Here is a 13,083-nt window from a genome sequence, read left to right on the forward strand (position 1 = left end):
AACCGGTCATGCTGGAGGATGTTGCAGGCAGCAGAACGTTCTCCACTGCGTCTCCAGACTCTGTCACGTCTGTCACATGTGCTCAGTGTGAACCTGCTTTCATCTTTGAAGAGCACAGTGCGCCAGTGGTGAATTTGCCAATCTTGGTGTTCTCTGGCAAATGCCAAACGTCCTGCACGGTGTTGGTCTGTAAGCACAACCCCCACCTGTGGACGTCGGGCCCTCATACCACCCTTATGGAGTCTGTTTCTGACCGTTTGAGCAGACACATGCAAATTTGTGGCCTGCTGGAGGTCATTTTGCAGGGCTCTGGCAGTGCTCCTCCTTGCACAAAGGTGGAGGTAGCGGTCCTACTGCTGGGTTGTTGCCCTCCTACGGCCTCCTCCATGTCTCCTGATGTACTGGCCTGTCTCCTGGTAGCGCCTCCATGCTCTGGACACTACGCTGACAGACACAGCAAACCTTCTTGCCACAGCTCGCATTGATGTGCCATCCTGGATGAGCTGCACTACCTGAGCCACTTGTGTGGGTTGTAGACTCCGTCTCATGCTACCACTAGAGTGAAAGCACCGCCAGCATTCAAAAGTGACCAAAACATCAGCCAGGAAGCATAGGAACTGAGAAGTGGTCTGTGGTCTCCACCTGCAGAACCACTCCTTTATTGGGGGTGTCTTGCTTATTGCCTATAATTTCCACCTGTTGTCTATTCCATTTGCACAACAGCATGTGAAATTTATTGTCAATCAGTGTTGCTTCCTAAGTGGACAGTTTGATTTCACAGAAGTGTGATTGACTTGGAGTTACATTGTGTTGTTTAAGTGTTCCCTTTATTTTTTTGAGCAGTATATATTTGTAATAATGACTATTACAACAATACTGAACACTTATTTTAAGTTATTATAATACATAAATAAAATCTATTTAGTCTCAAATAAATAATGAAACATGTTCAATTTGGTTTAAATAATGCAAAAACAAAGTGTTGGAGAAGAAAGTAAAAGTGCAAAATGTGCCATGTAAAAGAAGCTAATGTTTAAGTTCCTTGCTCAGAACATGAGAAGATATGAAAGCTGGTGGTTTGTTTTAACATAAATCTTCAATATTCCCAGTTAAGAAGTTTTAGGTTGTAGTTATAATAGGACTATTTCTCTCTACACGATTTGTATTTCATATACCTTTGACTATTGGATGTTCTTATAGGCACTTTAGTATTGCCAGTGTAACAGTATAGCTTCCGTCCCTCTCCTTGCCCCTACCTGCGCTCGAACCAGGAACACATCGACAACAGCCACCCTCGAAGCATCTTTACCCATCGCTCCACAAAAGGCTTGTAGAGCAAGGGGAACAACTACTTCAAGGTCTCAGAGCGAGTTACGTCACTGATTGAAATGCTATTAGCGCGCACCCGCTAACTAGCTAGCCATTTCACATCAGTTACACCAGCCTAATCTCGGGAGTTGATAGGCTTGAAGTCATAAATGGCTCAATGCTTGAAGCACAGGGAAGAGCTGCTGGCAAACGCACAAAAGTGCTGTTTGAATGAATGCTTACGAACCTGCTGCTGCCTACCACCGCTCAGTCAGACTGCTATATCAAATCATAGACTTAATTATAACATAATAACGCACAGAAATACGAGCCTTATGTCATTAATATGGTCAAATCCGGAAACTATAATTTCGAAAACAAATCGTTTATTCTTTCAGTGAAATACGGAACCATTCTGTATTTTATCTAACGGGTGGCATCCATAAGTCTAAATATTCCTGTTACATTGCACAACCTTCAATGTTATGTCATAATTACGTTAAATTCTGGCAAATTAGTTCGCAACGAGCCAGGCTGCCCAAGCTGTTGCATATACCCTGACTCTGCGTGCAATGAACGCAAGAGAAGTGACACAATTTCCCTAGTTAATATTGCCTGCTAACCTGGATTTCTTTTAACTAAATATTCAGGTTTAAAAAAATATACTTCTGTGTATTGATTTTAAGAAAGGCATTGATGTTTATGGTTAGGTACATTCGTGCAACGATTGTGCTTTTTTCGCAAATGCGCTTTTGTTAAGTCATCCCCCGTTTGGTGAAGTTGGTCTTCACACAGTTCGCAACGAGCCAGGCAGCCCAAACTGCTGCATATAGCCTGACTCTGTTGCACAGAACGCAAGAGAAGTGACACATTTTCCCTAGTTAAAAGAAATGCATGTTAGCAGGCAATATTAACTAAATATGCAGGTTTAAAAATATATACTTGTGTGTTGATGTTTATTGTTATGTACACATTGGTGCAACGACAGTGCTTTTTTTCGCGAATGCGCTTGTTAAATAACCGTTTGGCGAAGGAGGCTATGACTCAATGATAAATTAACAGGCACCGCATCGATTATATGCAACGCAGGACAAGCTAGATAAACTAGTAATATCATCAACCATGTGTAGTTAACTAGTGATTAAGTTAAGATTGATAGTTTTTTTTATAAGATACGTTTAATTCTAGCTAGCACCTTACCTTGGCTCCTTGCTGCACTCGCATAATAGGTAGTCAGCCTGCCACGCAGTCTCCTCGGAGTGCAATGTAATCGGCCATGATCGGTGCCCAAAAATGCCGATTACCGATTATGAAAACTTGAAATCGGCCCAAATTAATCAGCCATTCCGATTAATCGGTCGCCCTCTAGTCTGTGCGCTGTGTAGTACCTTCCACGAGAAGTTTTGCTCTACAAAAACGCACATAAGCATTCTACTGTACTGAACTATACTCAAGTTATTTTTTACTGTAAACTACTGTGCTTTGCTGTGCTATACTGTGCTTTCCAAACAGCATCTATGTTTCACTGTACTGTACTATAATCTCCTTTCTTTACTGAAATGTACTGTACTGATTGATCTATACTCCTTTCTTTACTATACTGAACTATACTCTACCTTTCTTTACCGTAATGTACTGTACTGATCTATACTCTACCTTTCTTTACTGCACTGTAATATACTGTACTGAACTGTACTCTACTTTTACTGTGCTGAACTATACTCTACTTTTCTTTGCTGTACTCTACTGTAAGGTACTGTATTTCTGATACCTTTTTCTGGGGAATGTGTTCATTTTTTTCAACTTTTTTTTTGTTATCCAGATACAAACTTATACGAACAACAACGTACAAATGCACACAAACCACGACCACATCTCATCTGCCCAGACCCGCATGCTCTCACCCCCATCCCAAGTGCCTGCATTATTGTTTGCCACTTAAACAAATTGGTACAATTAAGGCTTTCTCGGTAGCCCATACTATTTCAATATTTAAATAATCAATTATTCCATTTTTCTATTGTGTTAATGATGGGGGATTGATTTGATTTCCAAGTTTTTAGTATGTTTTTTCAAGATGAGTGAGAAGAGAATCATCCAGCCCATTGGGTATCTCACTACACCCCCATATGCCATGTGTTGAAATATGCAGACAGACGGATTAAAAGTACGTTCACGTTGTAATATTTCTTACAGCCAACTTTCTAGCTCCGCACACAACTTCCGGACTTCATAACATTCCCAGAAAGCATGGATTATTGAGTCATTATTAGTTTTATACTTAAGACATGACTCTGGCGTTGTGCTGTAGAATTTGTTAAATTTCTCTTGTATAATACATTCTATACATTAGTTTGTACTGGATGAAGCATACATTTTTATTAACTAATTTATTTATGCTCCAACTGGTAGATGTTTTGTAAACCACCTTTTCTAAGATCTCTTTTTTGCTTTGATTTCTTTTGACAAGAAATCAAAGCCTTTGCTTGTTCCTAATTTGCAGGATGGAAAATGGTTAAAAAATGTAGACTCTTGGTTTTCATTTGTCACCCAACTTGATATGCTGCTATGACCATCAAATGTTGATGATCATGGGTCCTTTTACATGGAAATGACCCCCTGTAATAACACTGGAATGCTTGTGCCACTATAGTAAATCATTATAGCAGACATCTTGACTATTACTTTGTAACTGTTCACAACAGTGGACTGTGGTGAACATCAGTTATGTCCCATATGCAGGGCTTGGTGCACAACACTATTGTGCATGGGACATCTAGGCCTAACTGTGTTGTGTACTGTGAGATTAATCTGCAAAGTAACGTTGTCTGCATGCAAATCACTGTCTTATTCCTTGGTCTTTATTCAGCTATTTTTATTAGAATCATGCTGACATGAGCAGTGTGAGGCCAGTTGCCTCTGTGATCCAAATATAGCTTTTTGAGAGGAAAGTGGGAAAGTACGAAAAGGATGGTGGTCCCACTTATGACCTGTGGTGAACTCAGATGACGGAGGAGGAGGGATTGAGTCTTGACCAGAAACGGAGCAATGATGGCTAGGAGGTGAATGACTTGTCGGGTCTGATAGCTTGTAAAGCACAATGTCCAAACTTCAAACGCCATGATGTCATGTCACAACAATATTGGAAAAGGCAACTGTTTTCGTCAGCTGTATGATTCAGATTTGGGCTATTGTGTCATGGCACAAATCTGGGGAAGGGTACCAAAAAAAGTCTTCAGCATTGAAAGTCCCCAAGAACACAGTGGCCTCCATCATTCTTAAATGGAAGAAGTTTGGAACCACCAAGACTCTTCATAGAGCTGGCCCAACTGAGCAATCGGGGAGAAGGGCCTTGGTCAGGGAGGTGACCAAGAACCCGATGGTCATTCTGACAGAGCTCCAGATTTCCTCTGTGGAGATGGGAGAACCTTCCAGAAGGACAACCATCTCTATAGCACTCCACCAATCAGACCTTTATGGTAGAGTGGCCAGACGGAAGCCACTCCTCAGTAAAAGGCACATGACCGCCTGCTTGGAGTTTGGCAAAAGGCACCTAAAGGACTCTGACCATGAGAAACAAGATTATCTGGTCTGATTAAAGCAACGTTATGTGGGAGGGACTGGGAGACTAGTCAGGATTGAGGCAAAGATGAATGGAGCAAAGTACAGAGAGATCCTTGATGAAAACCTGCTCAGGACCTCAGACTGGGGCGAAGGTTCACCTTCCAACAGGACAACGACCCTAAGCACACAGCCAAGACAACGCAGGAGTGGCTTTGAGACAAGTCTCTGAATGTCTTTGAGTGGCCCAGCCAGAGCCCGGACTTAAACCCGATTGAACATCTCTGGAGACACCTGAAAATAGCTGTGCAGCGATGCTCCCCATCCATCCTGACAGAGTTTGAGAGGATCTGCAGAGAAGAATGGAAGAAACTCCCCAAATACAGGTGTGCCAAGCTTGTAGCGTCATATCCAAGAAGACTTGAGCCTGTAATCGCTGCCAAAGGTGCTTCAACAAAGTACTGAGTAAAGGGTCTGAATACTTACATAAATGTCATATTTCAGTTTTTTTTTATTTATACATTTGAAAAAAAAAAAACCTGTTTTTGCTTTAGCATTATGGGGTATTATATGTAGATTAAAAATAAATTTAAAAAAAGCTGAAACTTAACAGAATTTGTAAAAAGTCAAGGTCTGAATACTTTTCAAATGCACTGTAGGTCTATTAGTAATACATGTATGTGTTCACAAATTATGCAAAAAAGGTTTAATACATTTTATTGAATTAAATACAATTTTTGCTTGCTTCAGTCCTATATTATAAGTAATGGGTAGATCAGAGTACATGCAGTCTTTGCGTGTATGTTGTTTTTGTTAATGTGATAGCTTAATTCCATCCATTTCTGTTATTCTAATTTTATCTAACATGTCCTACTTTTTTGTTTCCAGGAACCATTGGTTTTAACAGACACCAATCTAGTGTATCCAGCTCTGAAGTGGGACATCCCGTACCTGCAGGAGAACATTGGGAGCGGGGACTTCTCTGTGTACATCGCGGAAAACCACAAATTCCTCTACTATGACGAGAAGAAAATGGCCAACTTTGAGAATTTTTCACCCAAGTCTCGACGGATAGACATGAAATTCTCTGATTTTGTGGAAAAAATGGAGAAAACGCAGAAAGAGGGAGGAGACGAGAGGTAATGTTTTTGTCTAAATAGGTAGGTATATGTCCTGCTGCATTTGAGCTAGGTCCTTAGGGACAGTTGATTAGAAAGATTCTACATTTTCTCAATGCTGAATAAAAAAATTATTAAACGCTATCCAGTCTAGGTGTTTACATTGCTGGTGTGCTGGCAAGTGCTCAGCAGTGGAAAGTAAAGTGTGAATCCAGTGAAATCTAATGCAGGAACTGAAACGGATAGCTGTGGAAAATGACTTAGGCATTTTACGTCGTCACCTTGGGAACACTTTGTACCACTCTCACCTGACTGAGTTACTTGGCCTGGGACACACGCACTCACTCATCACTTACTGCACTGAGCACCTCCCTTAGAACTAATGATTGCTGCTTGTGTCCACGTTCTGTAGATTTATTCAGTCAAATTAAGTTTGCTGTCACATTTAAGTTTGTACTGTTGTGGTGGGTTTTGTGCAAAGATTCCTTGCAACATTTGTTGCATGGCAATACTGTTTTTTGATTCTGATTTAAATCATTCTTTGTGGTTTTGAAAGGAATGCTTTCTCCTGAGCTGAGAGAAAGGTTTATATTGGCAAAACAAGCTTTCATTTCCTCATGCATGTAATCTTCATGAGTACACTTGACTCCTGATGCAAACTCCTGTGGAAGTGCTTTTCAGTTCAACTGTCCCTATTCAATTACATTCCTCTTAATTTCTCTGGATATCGGTGTGTTTACAGCAGCACAAATATTTAAATGTTTTAAATTAAGGCATATTTTTTGGGGGCAACAATTTTCCATCCTTAACTTAGGAATAAGCAAAAGCTTTGATTTCTGGTCCAACAGATGGAAAAGGGGTCTTAGAAAACATCTACAAGAAAGTCTTAAATGTATTAGAAATACAAAAAACACAATATTGTTGAAGTTGAGACACTTGCCTACTAATATAAACTTCTATATTTAATTTTGCAAAAAATGATTTGCCTTGTGTAAGTTAAGGGCTAGGCGTCCCGCCAGCGGGAAACCTGCCGACAATTTCTGGTGAAATTGGAGGGTGCGCAATTCAAATAAATAATCATAAATATTATGGATATTAAACATTTAGGTACATACAAGTGTCTTATATCGGTTAAAAGCTTAAAGTCTTGTTCATCTAACTGCATTGTCCGATTTACAATAGGCTTTACAGCGAAAGCATGCCATGCGATTGTTTGAGGACGGAGCTCCACATCAAAATCATTTTCAACCAGCACAGGCTTCATAAAATCACAAATAGCGATTTAAATACTCACTTACTTTTTGAAAATCTTCCTCTGATTTGCAATCCAAAGGGTCCCAGCTACAACATGCATGGTCGTTTTGTTAGGTAAAATCCTTCTTTATATCCCAAAAACTCAGTTTAGCCATCGATTTTGAGTAATCCACTTGTTCAACCTGCAGAAAAAGGAATCCAAAAAGCTACCGCTAAACTTTAAAACAAGTCAAAATATGTGTCAATTTAATCCTCAGGTACCCTAAAATGTAATTAAACTATAATATTTCATACGGAAAGAAGTATGTTCAATAAAAAAGAAAAATTTGCAGGTGCGCCTCCTCTTCGTTTCCAATTCTTGACTCCCAGTACTAAAACTAAAAATTCTTCCTCGTTTGGGAAGAAACAAACAAGAAACCTTGGAATAGACTGTTGACATCTAGTGGAAGCCATAGGAATTGCAATCTGGGAGATGGATTTGGATATTACCTTGTATGTTCCATTGGAATAGCATGGGCTTTCAAAAAAAAAATTCTGGTTGGTTTTTCTTTGGATTGTCCCCAACCATATCAATTGTTATAGTCTCAGACATTATTTTAACATTTCTACAAACTTTGAAGTGTTTTCTATCCAATGGTACCAATTATATGCATATCCTGGCTTCTGGGCCTGAGTGACAGGCAGTTTACTTTGGGCACGTCAGTCAGACAGGAAGTGGAGAAAAATAGACCCTAGCCTGAAGTTTTAATCCAAAAAAATATTGCCTAGTGTCTAGTCATTCTCTTACAAAAACCCACGTCTTTAAGATAGTTTCAAATTTCTCTCCCTCATGAGGGAGGATAAAAAAAAAAGTTCACAGAAGTAACAAGTAAAGGTCGACCTACCTATTAGTTGGTGTTTTTTAAATTTTTTATAAATAACAATTTTGTTTATGATTTATTAAGTGATTAAAACGTGTCATTCTGTTACAAAATCCGGTAACAGAATGACCGGAAAATCTGTAAATAAATGATTGCAATAGAATTGGCTAAAATGGGAAATGACAGTCACAAACCACGTTGGGCCACCTGCTGCTGTCCTCCCTTCCACTGACATGCTGTTACAGTGCCTTCAGAAAGCATTCACACCCCTTGACTTTGTGAAAAAATTTTGTTACAGACTGAATTTAAAATGGGTTCAATCAATATTTTGTCACTAGCCCATAATGTCAAAGTGGAATTATGTTTTTAAACATTTATTTTTACTAATTAATTAAATGAAAAGCGTGTATGTCTTGAGTATTCAACTCCTTTTTGTTATGGCAAGCCTAAATAAATTGAGGAATTAACATTTGCTTAAAAAGTCGCATAATAAGTTGCATGGACTTTGTGCGCAATAATAGTGTTTAACATGATTTTTGAATGACTACCTCATCTCTGTAACCCACACATACAGATAATTGTAAGGTCCCTCTGTCGAGCAGTGAATTTCAAACCCAGATTCAATCACAAAGACCAGGGAGGTTTTCCAATGCCTCGCGAAAAAGGGAATCTATTGGTAGCTGGTTAAATGAAAACAAAAAAAACATTGAATATCCCTTTGAGCATGGTGAAGTTATTAATTCTTCTAGACTTTTCCTAGAAGTCTAAAACTTTTATGGAGAAATGGGCTAGGGACAAAAATGTTGTAACAACCTTGATAAAATAATTTTATGGCAGTCTTATGCTTTTAAAGACAATTATCAGGAAATCGCTCTATGTATTGTGATAAGTGACATTTACAGTACCATTAAACTCAACACAACACAACCCAATACAATTACAAAACTCTTTGGGACCTTTACCATTAAAGGCTATTAGAGACCATAACATTTAAACCATTAGAACTGCTGTAGCATAATGGTTTGCTTGTTCACCAGGAATGGTCTAACAGTAACTAATCCAGACATTTTCTGAAGGGAATAAACCACACACAAAGGGTCTGTTTCCTGGACACAGATTAAGTTTAAAAGAAGGACAAACTGATTTGCTTTCATGGAGGACTGGCTTGAGTTGTTAGGATGACCACAATTTATTTATCATGACTCAAATCTATTGGTTTTCTACCCAAAGATGCAAAGGAAAGGTTGTGATCTAGGCCTATTTAATAAACACAAGACCAGAAAAATGGATGAAAGTGTGGCGGTATAGCAGAAACGGCGCCATCTAGTAGGGATTGAATTAGCTTTCAGAAATCTGCATTTACAAAACGCAGACCATTAAAAATAATAATAATAATAATAGCATTTTAAACCATTTCACCTAAGTTTTATATTGAAAGTCAAGTGTTTTCTTTGCTTCAGTAGAGATGAGGGGCGTGCAACTATAGTTTTTCTTCACACACAATTCATTAGTGCAACACATTTGGCAGACATGTTTTTCATCAGATGTTAGCAGACAGAAGTGCAATGCTATTTGGCTAGCAGCCACACAAGTAAATTAGCTTACAATGAAAAAGCAAGGTATTTTTTGCAAAAACGATGCATGGCCATCATATTTATCATAGAAAGAATGTAGCCAGCTACATTTCCTAATGTTTTGTTTGAAGTTAATCTTGCATTTTAACTTTCAACTGGAGAAAAACTACACCGGAAAAATACTGGAGGAAAGTAGCCTATACATTAGTCAGTGCGCTGTCTGGTGGTGAGCCAATGAAGAGAGCAAATATATTTCATCCGAGTGCAACTGAAGCACAAAATTACACAAAATTACCTAATTTAATGCAAACCCTGACTGAAGCCAGGCAGAAATGACCATAAATAGCATTTTAGATCTGCAAGATATATTTTCGTTTTTCTTTCCTTTGTGTGAAAAACAGAATCCTGCGTTAACATGACCTCTGTCTAGTGGTCAAAACCTGGAACTTTCACACTACGTTATGGTAAATAATGCAAGCAACTAATTTCTCTGAACAGGAGAAGAAAAAAAATATCACCAGAGTCACAGGGAATACGTTACATAGTATAGAGAAGCAATACCCCAAGCCACATCTTCATACTACTTGTCAAACATAGATAACTAATAGTGTATTCTGGTGGGATTGTTATGGGGGGCTCTGTGGGTGGCTTTTGAATTTGTTTGGGGATTCCTCATGTCTTTTAATATTAATAAGCTTTAATATTGCAGATTGTGGCTTCCATCAATGTAATTGTCTGCATCACTTCCAATCTCCCATATTTTTTTTCTGTGAAAAAGTATTTGCCCCCTTCCTGATTTCTTATTTTTTTGCACATTTGTCACACTTAAATGTTTTCAGATCATCAAACACATTTGAATATTACACAAAGATAACCCAAGTAAACACAAAATGCAGTTTAAGTGATCATTGTATTTATTAAGGGAAAAAAGCTATCCAAACCTTCATGGCCCTATGTGCCAAAGTAATTGCCCCCCTTGTTAAATCATGAATTTACTGTGGTTAATCACATTTTTTGGAAAGCTAAGTTCAATTTCACTAGCCACACCCAGGCCTGATTACTGCCAGACCTGATGAATCAAGAAATCACTTAAATAGAACCTGTCTGACAAAGTGAAGTAGGCCAAAAGATCTCAAAAAGCAAGACTTCATGCCCTGATCCAAAGAAATTCAGGAACAGATGAGAAACAAAGTAATTGACATCTATCAGTCTGGAAAGGGTCACAAAGCCATTTCTAAAGCTTTGGGACTCCAGCGAACCATGGTGAGAGCCATTATCCACAAATGGAGAAAATTTGGAACAGTGGTGAACTTTCCCAGGAGTGGCCGGCCTACCAAAATTACCCCAAGAGTGCAGCGACGACTCATCCAAGAGGTCACAAAAGAACCCACAACAACATCTAAAGAACTGCAGGACACACTTGCTGCAGTTAAGGTCAGTGTTCTTGACTCAACCATAAGAAAGAGACTGGGCAAAAATGGCATCCATGGCAGAGTTCCAAGGCGAAAACCACTGCTGACCAAAAATAACATAAAGGCTTGTCTCACTTTTGGCAAAAAACATCTTGATGATCCCCAAGACTTTTGGGAAAATATTCTGTGGACTGACGAGACAAAAGTTGAACTTTTTGGAAGGTGTGCGTCCCGTTACATCTGGCGTAAAAGTAACACAGCATTTCAGAAAAAGAACATCATACCAACAGTCAAATGTGGTAGTGTGATGGTCTGGGGTTGCTTTGCTGCTTCAGGACCTGGACGACTTGCTGTGATTGATGGAACCATGAATTCTGCTCTCTACCAAAAAATCCTGAAGGAGAATGTCCGGCCATCAGTTCGTGACCTCAAGCTGAAGCGCACTTGGGTTCTGCAGCAGGACAATGATCCAAAATACACCAGCAAGTCCATCTCTGAATGGCTTAAAAAAATAATAATTAAGGTTTTGGAGTGGCCTAGTCAAAGTCCAGACTTGAATCTGATTGATATGCTGTGGCGTGACCTTAAAACGTTGGTTCATGCGTGATAACCCTCCAATGTGGCTGAATTAAAACTATTCAGCAAAGAAGAGTGGGCCAAAATTCCTCCACAGCGATGTGAAAGACTCATTGCCAGTTATCGCAAACCCTTGATTGCAGTTGTTGCTGCTGAGGGTGGCACAACCAGTTATTAGGTTTAGAGGGCAATTACATGTAGGTTCAGATAGCTTTTTTCCCTTAATAAAAAAAAAAAAGATCACTTAATCCAAGTAAACACAATGCAGTTATCTTTGTGTAATATAAAAAATTGTTTGATCTGAAACATTTAAGTGTGACGTGCAAAAAAAAAAAAAGAAATCAGGAAGGGGGAAAATACTTTTTCACAGCACTGTGTATGTATGTATGTATGTATGTATGTGTGTGTGTGTGTGTGTGTGTGTGTGTATATATACACTGCTCAAAAAAATAAAGGGAACACTTAAACAACACAATGTAACTCCAAGTCAATCACACTTCTGTGAAATCAAACTGTCCACTTAGGAAGCAACACTGATTGACAATAAATTTCACATGCTGTTGTGCAAATGGAATAGACAACAGGTGGAAATTTTAGGCATTTAGCAAGACACCCCCAATAAAGGAGTGGTTCTGCAGGTGGTGACCACAGACCACTTCTCAGTTCCTATGCTTCCTGGCTGATGTTTTGGTCACTCTTGAATGCTGGCGGTGCTTTCACTCTAGCGGTAGCATGAGACGGAGTCTGCAACCCACACAAGTGGCTCAGGTAGTGCAGCTCATCCAGGATGGCACATCAATGCGAGGTGTGGCAAGAAGGTTTGCTGTGTCTGTCAGCGTAGTGTCCAGAGCATGGAGACGCCGTGGAGAACGTTCTGCTGCCTGCAACATCCTCCAGCATGACCGGTTTGGCGGTGGGTCAGTCATGGTGTGGGGTGGCATTTCTTTGGGGGGCCGCACAGCCTTCCATGTGCTCGCCAGAGGTAGCCTGACTGCCATTAGGTACCGAGATGAGATCCTCAGACCCCTTGTGAGACCATATGCTGTTGCGGTTGGCCCTGGGTTCCTCCTAATGCAAGACAATGCTAGACCTCATGTGGCTGGAGTGTGTCAGCAGTTCCTGCAAGAGGAAGGCATTGATGCTATGGACTGGCCTTCCCGTTCCCCAGACCTGAATCCAATTGAGCACATCTGGGACATCATGTCTCGCTCCATCCACCAATGCCACGTTGCACCACAGACTATATAGGAGTTGGCGGATGCTTTAGTCCAGGTCTGGGAGGAGATCCCTCAGGAGACCATCTGCCACCTCATCAGGAGCATGCCCAGGCGTTGTAGGGAGGTCATACAGGCACGTGGAGGCCACACACACTACTGAGCCTCATTTTGACTTGACTTGTTTTAAGGACATTACATCAAAG

At 39.9% G+C, this 13,083-nt stretch overlaps 1 protein-coding gene across 2 annotated transcripts in view; it reads left to right on the top strand.

Moving 5' to 3' along the window:
* Nucleotides 1–13,083, top strand: part of LOC106608512 (hypoxia-inducible factor 1-alpha inhibitor) — a 41,606-nt gene that overhangs the window by 5,989 nt on the left and 22,534 nt on the right. For both annotated transcript variants that reach the window (XM_045722093.1, XM_014206459.2), the window contains exon 2: nt 5,758–6,008. In XM_045722093.1, coding sequence (XP_045578049.1) covers nt 5,758–6,008 — 251 coding nt within the window. The remainder of the gene's footprint in view (nt 1–5,757; nt 6,009–13,083) is intronic.

The sequence above is a fragment of the Salmo salar genome, chromosome ssa01 (genome assembly GCF_905237065.1).
Source record: "Salmo salar chromosome ssa01, Ssal_v3.1, whole genome shotgun sequence".
In the NCBI taxonomy this organism is placed as follows: Eukaryota; Metazoa; Chordata; class Actinopteri; order Salmoniformes; family Salmonidae; genus Salmo; species Salmo salar.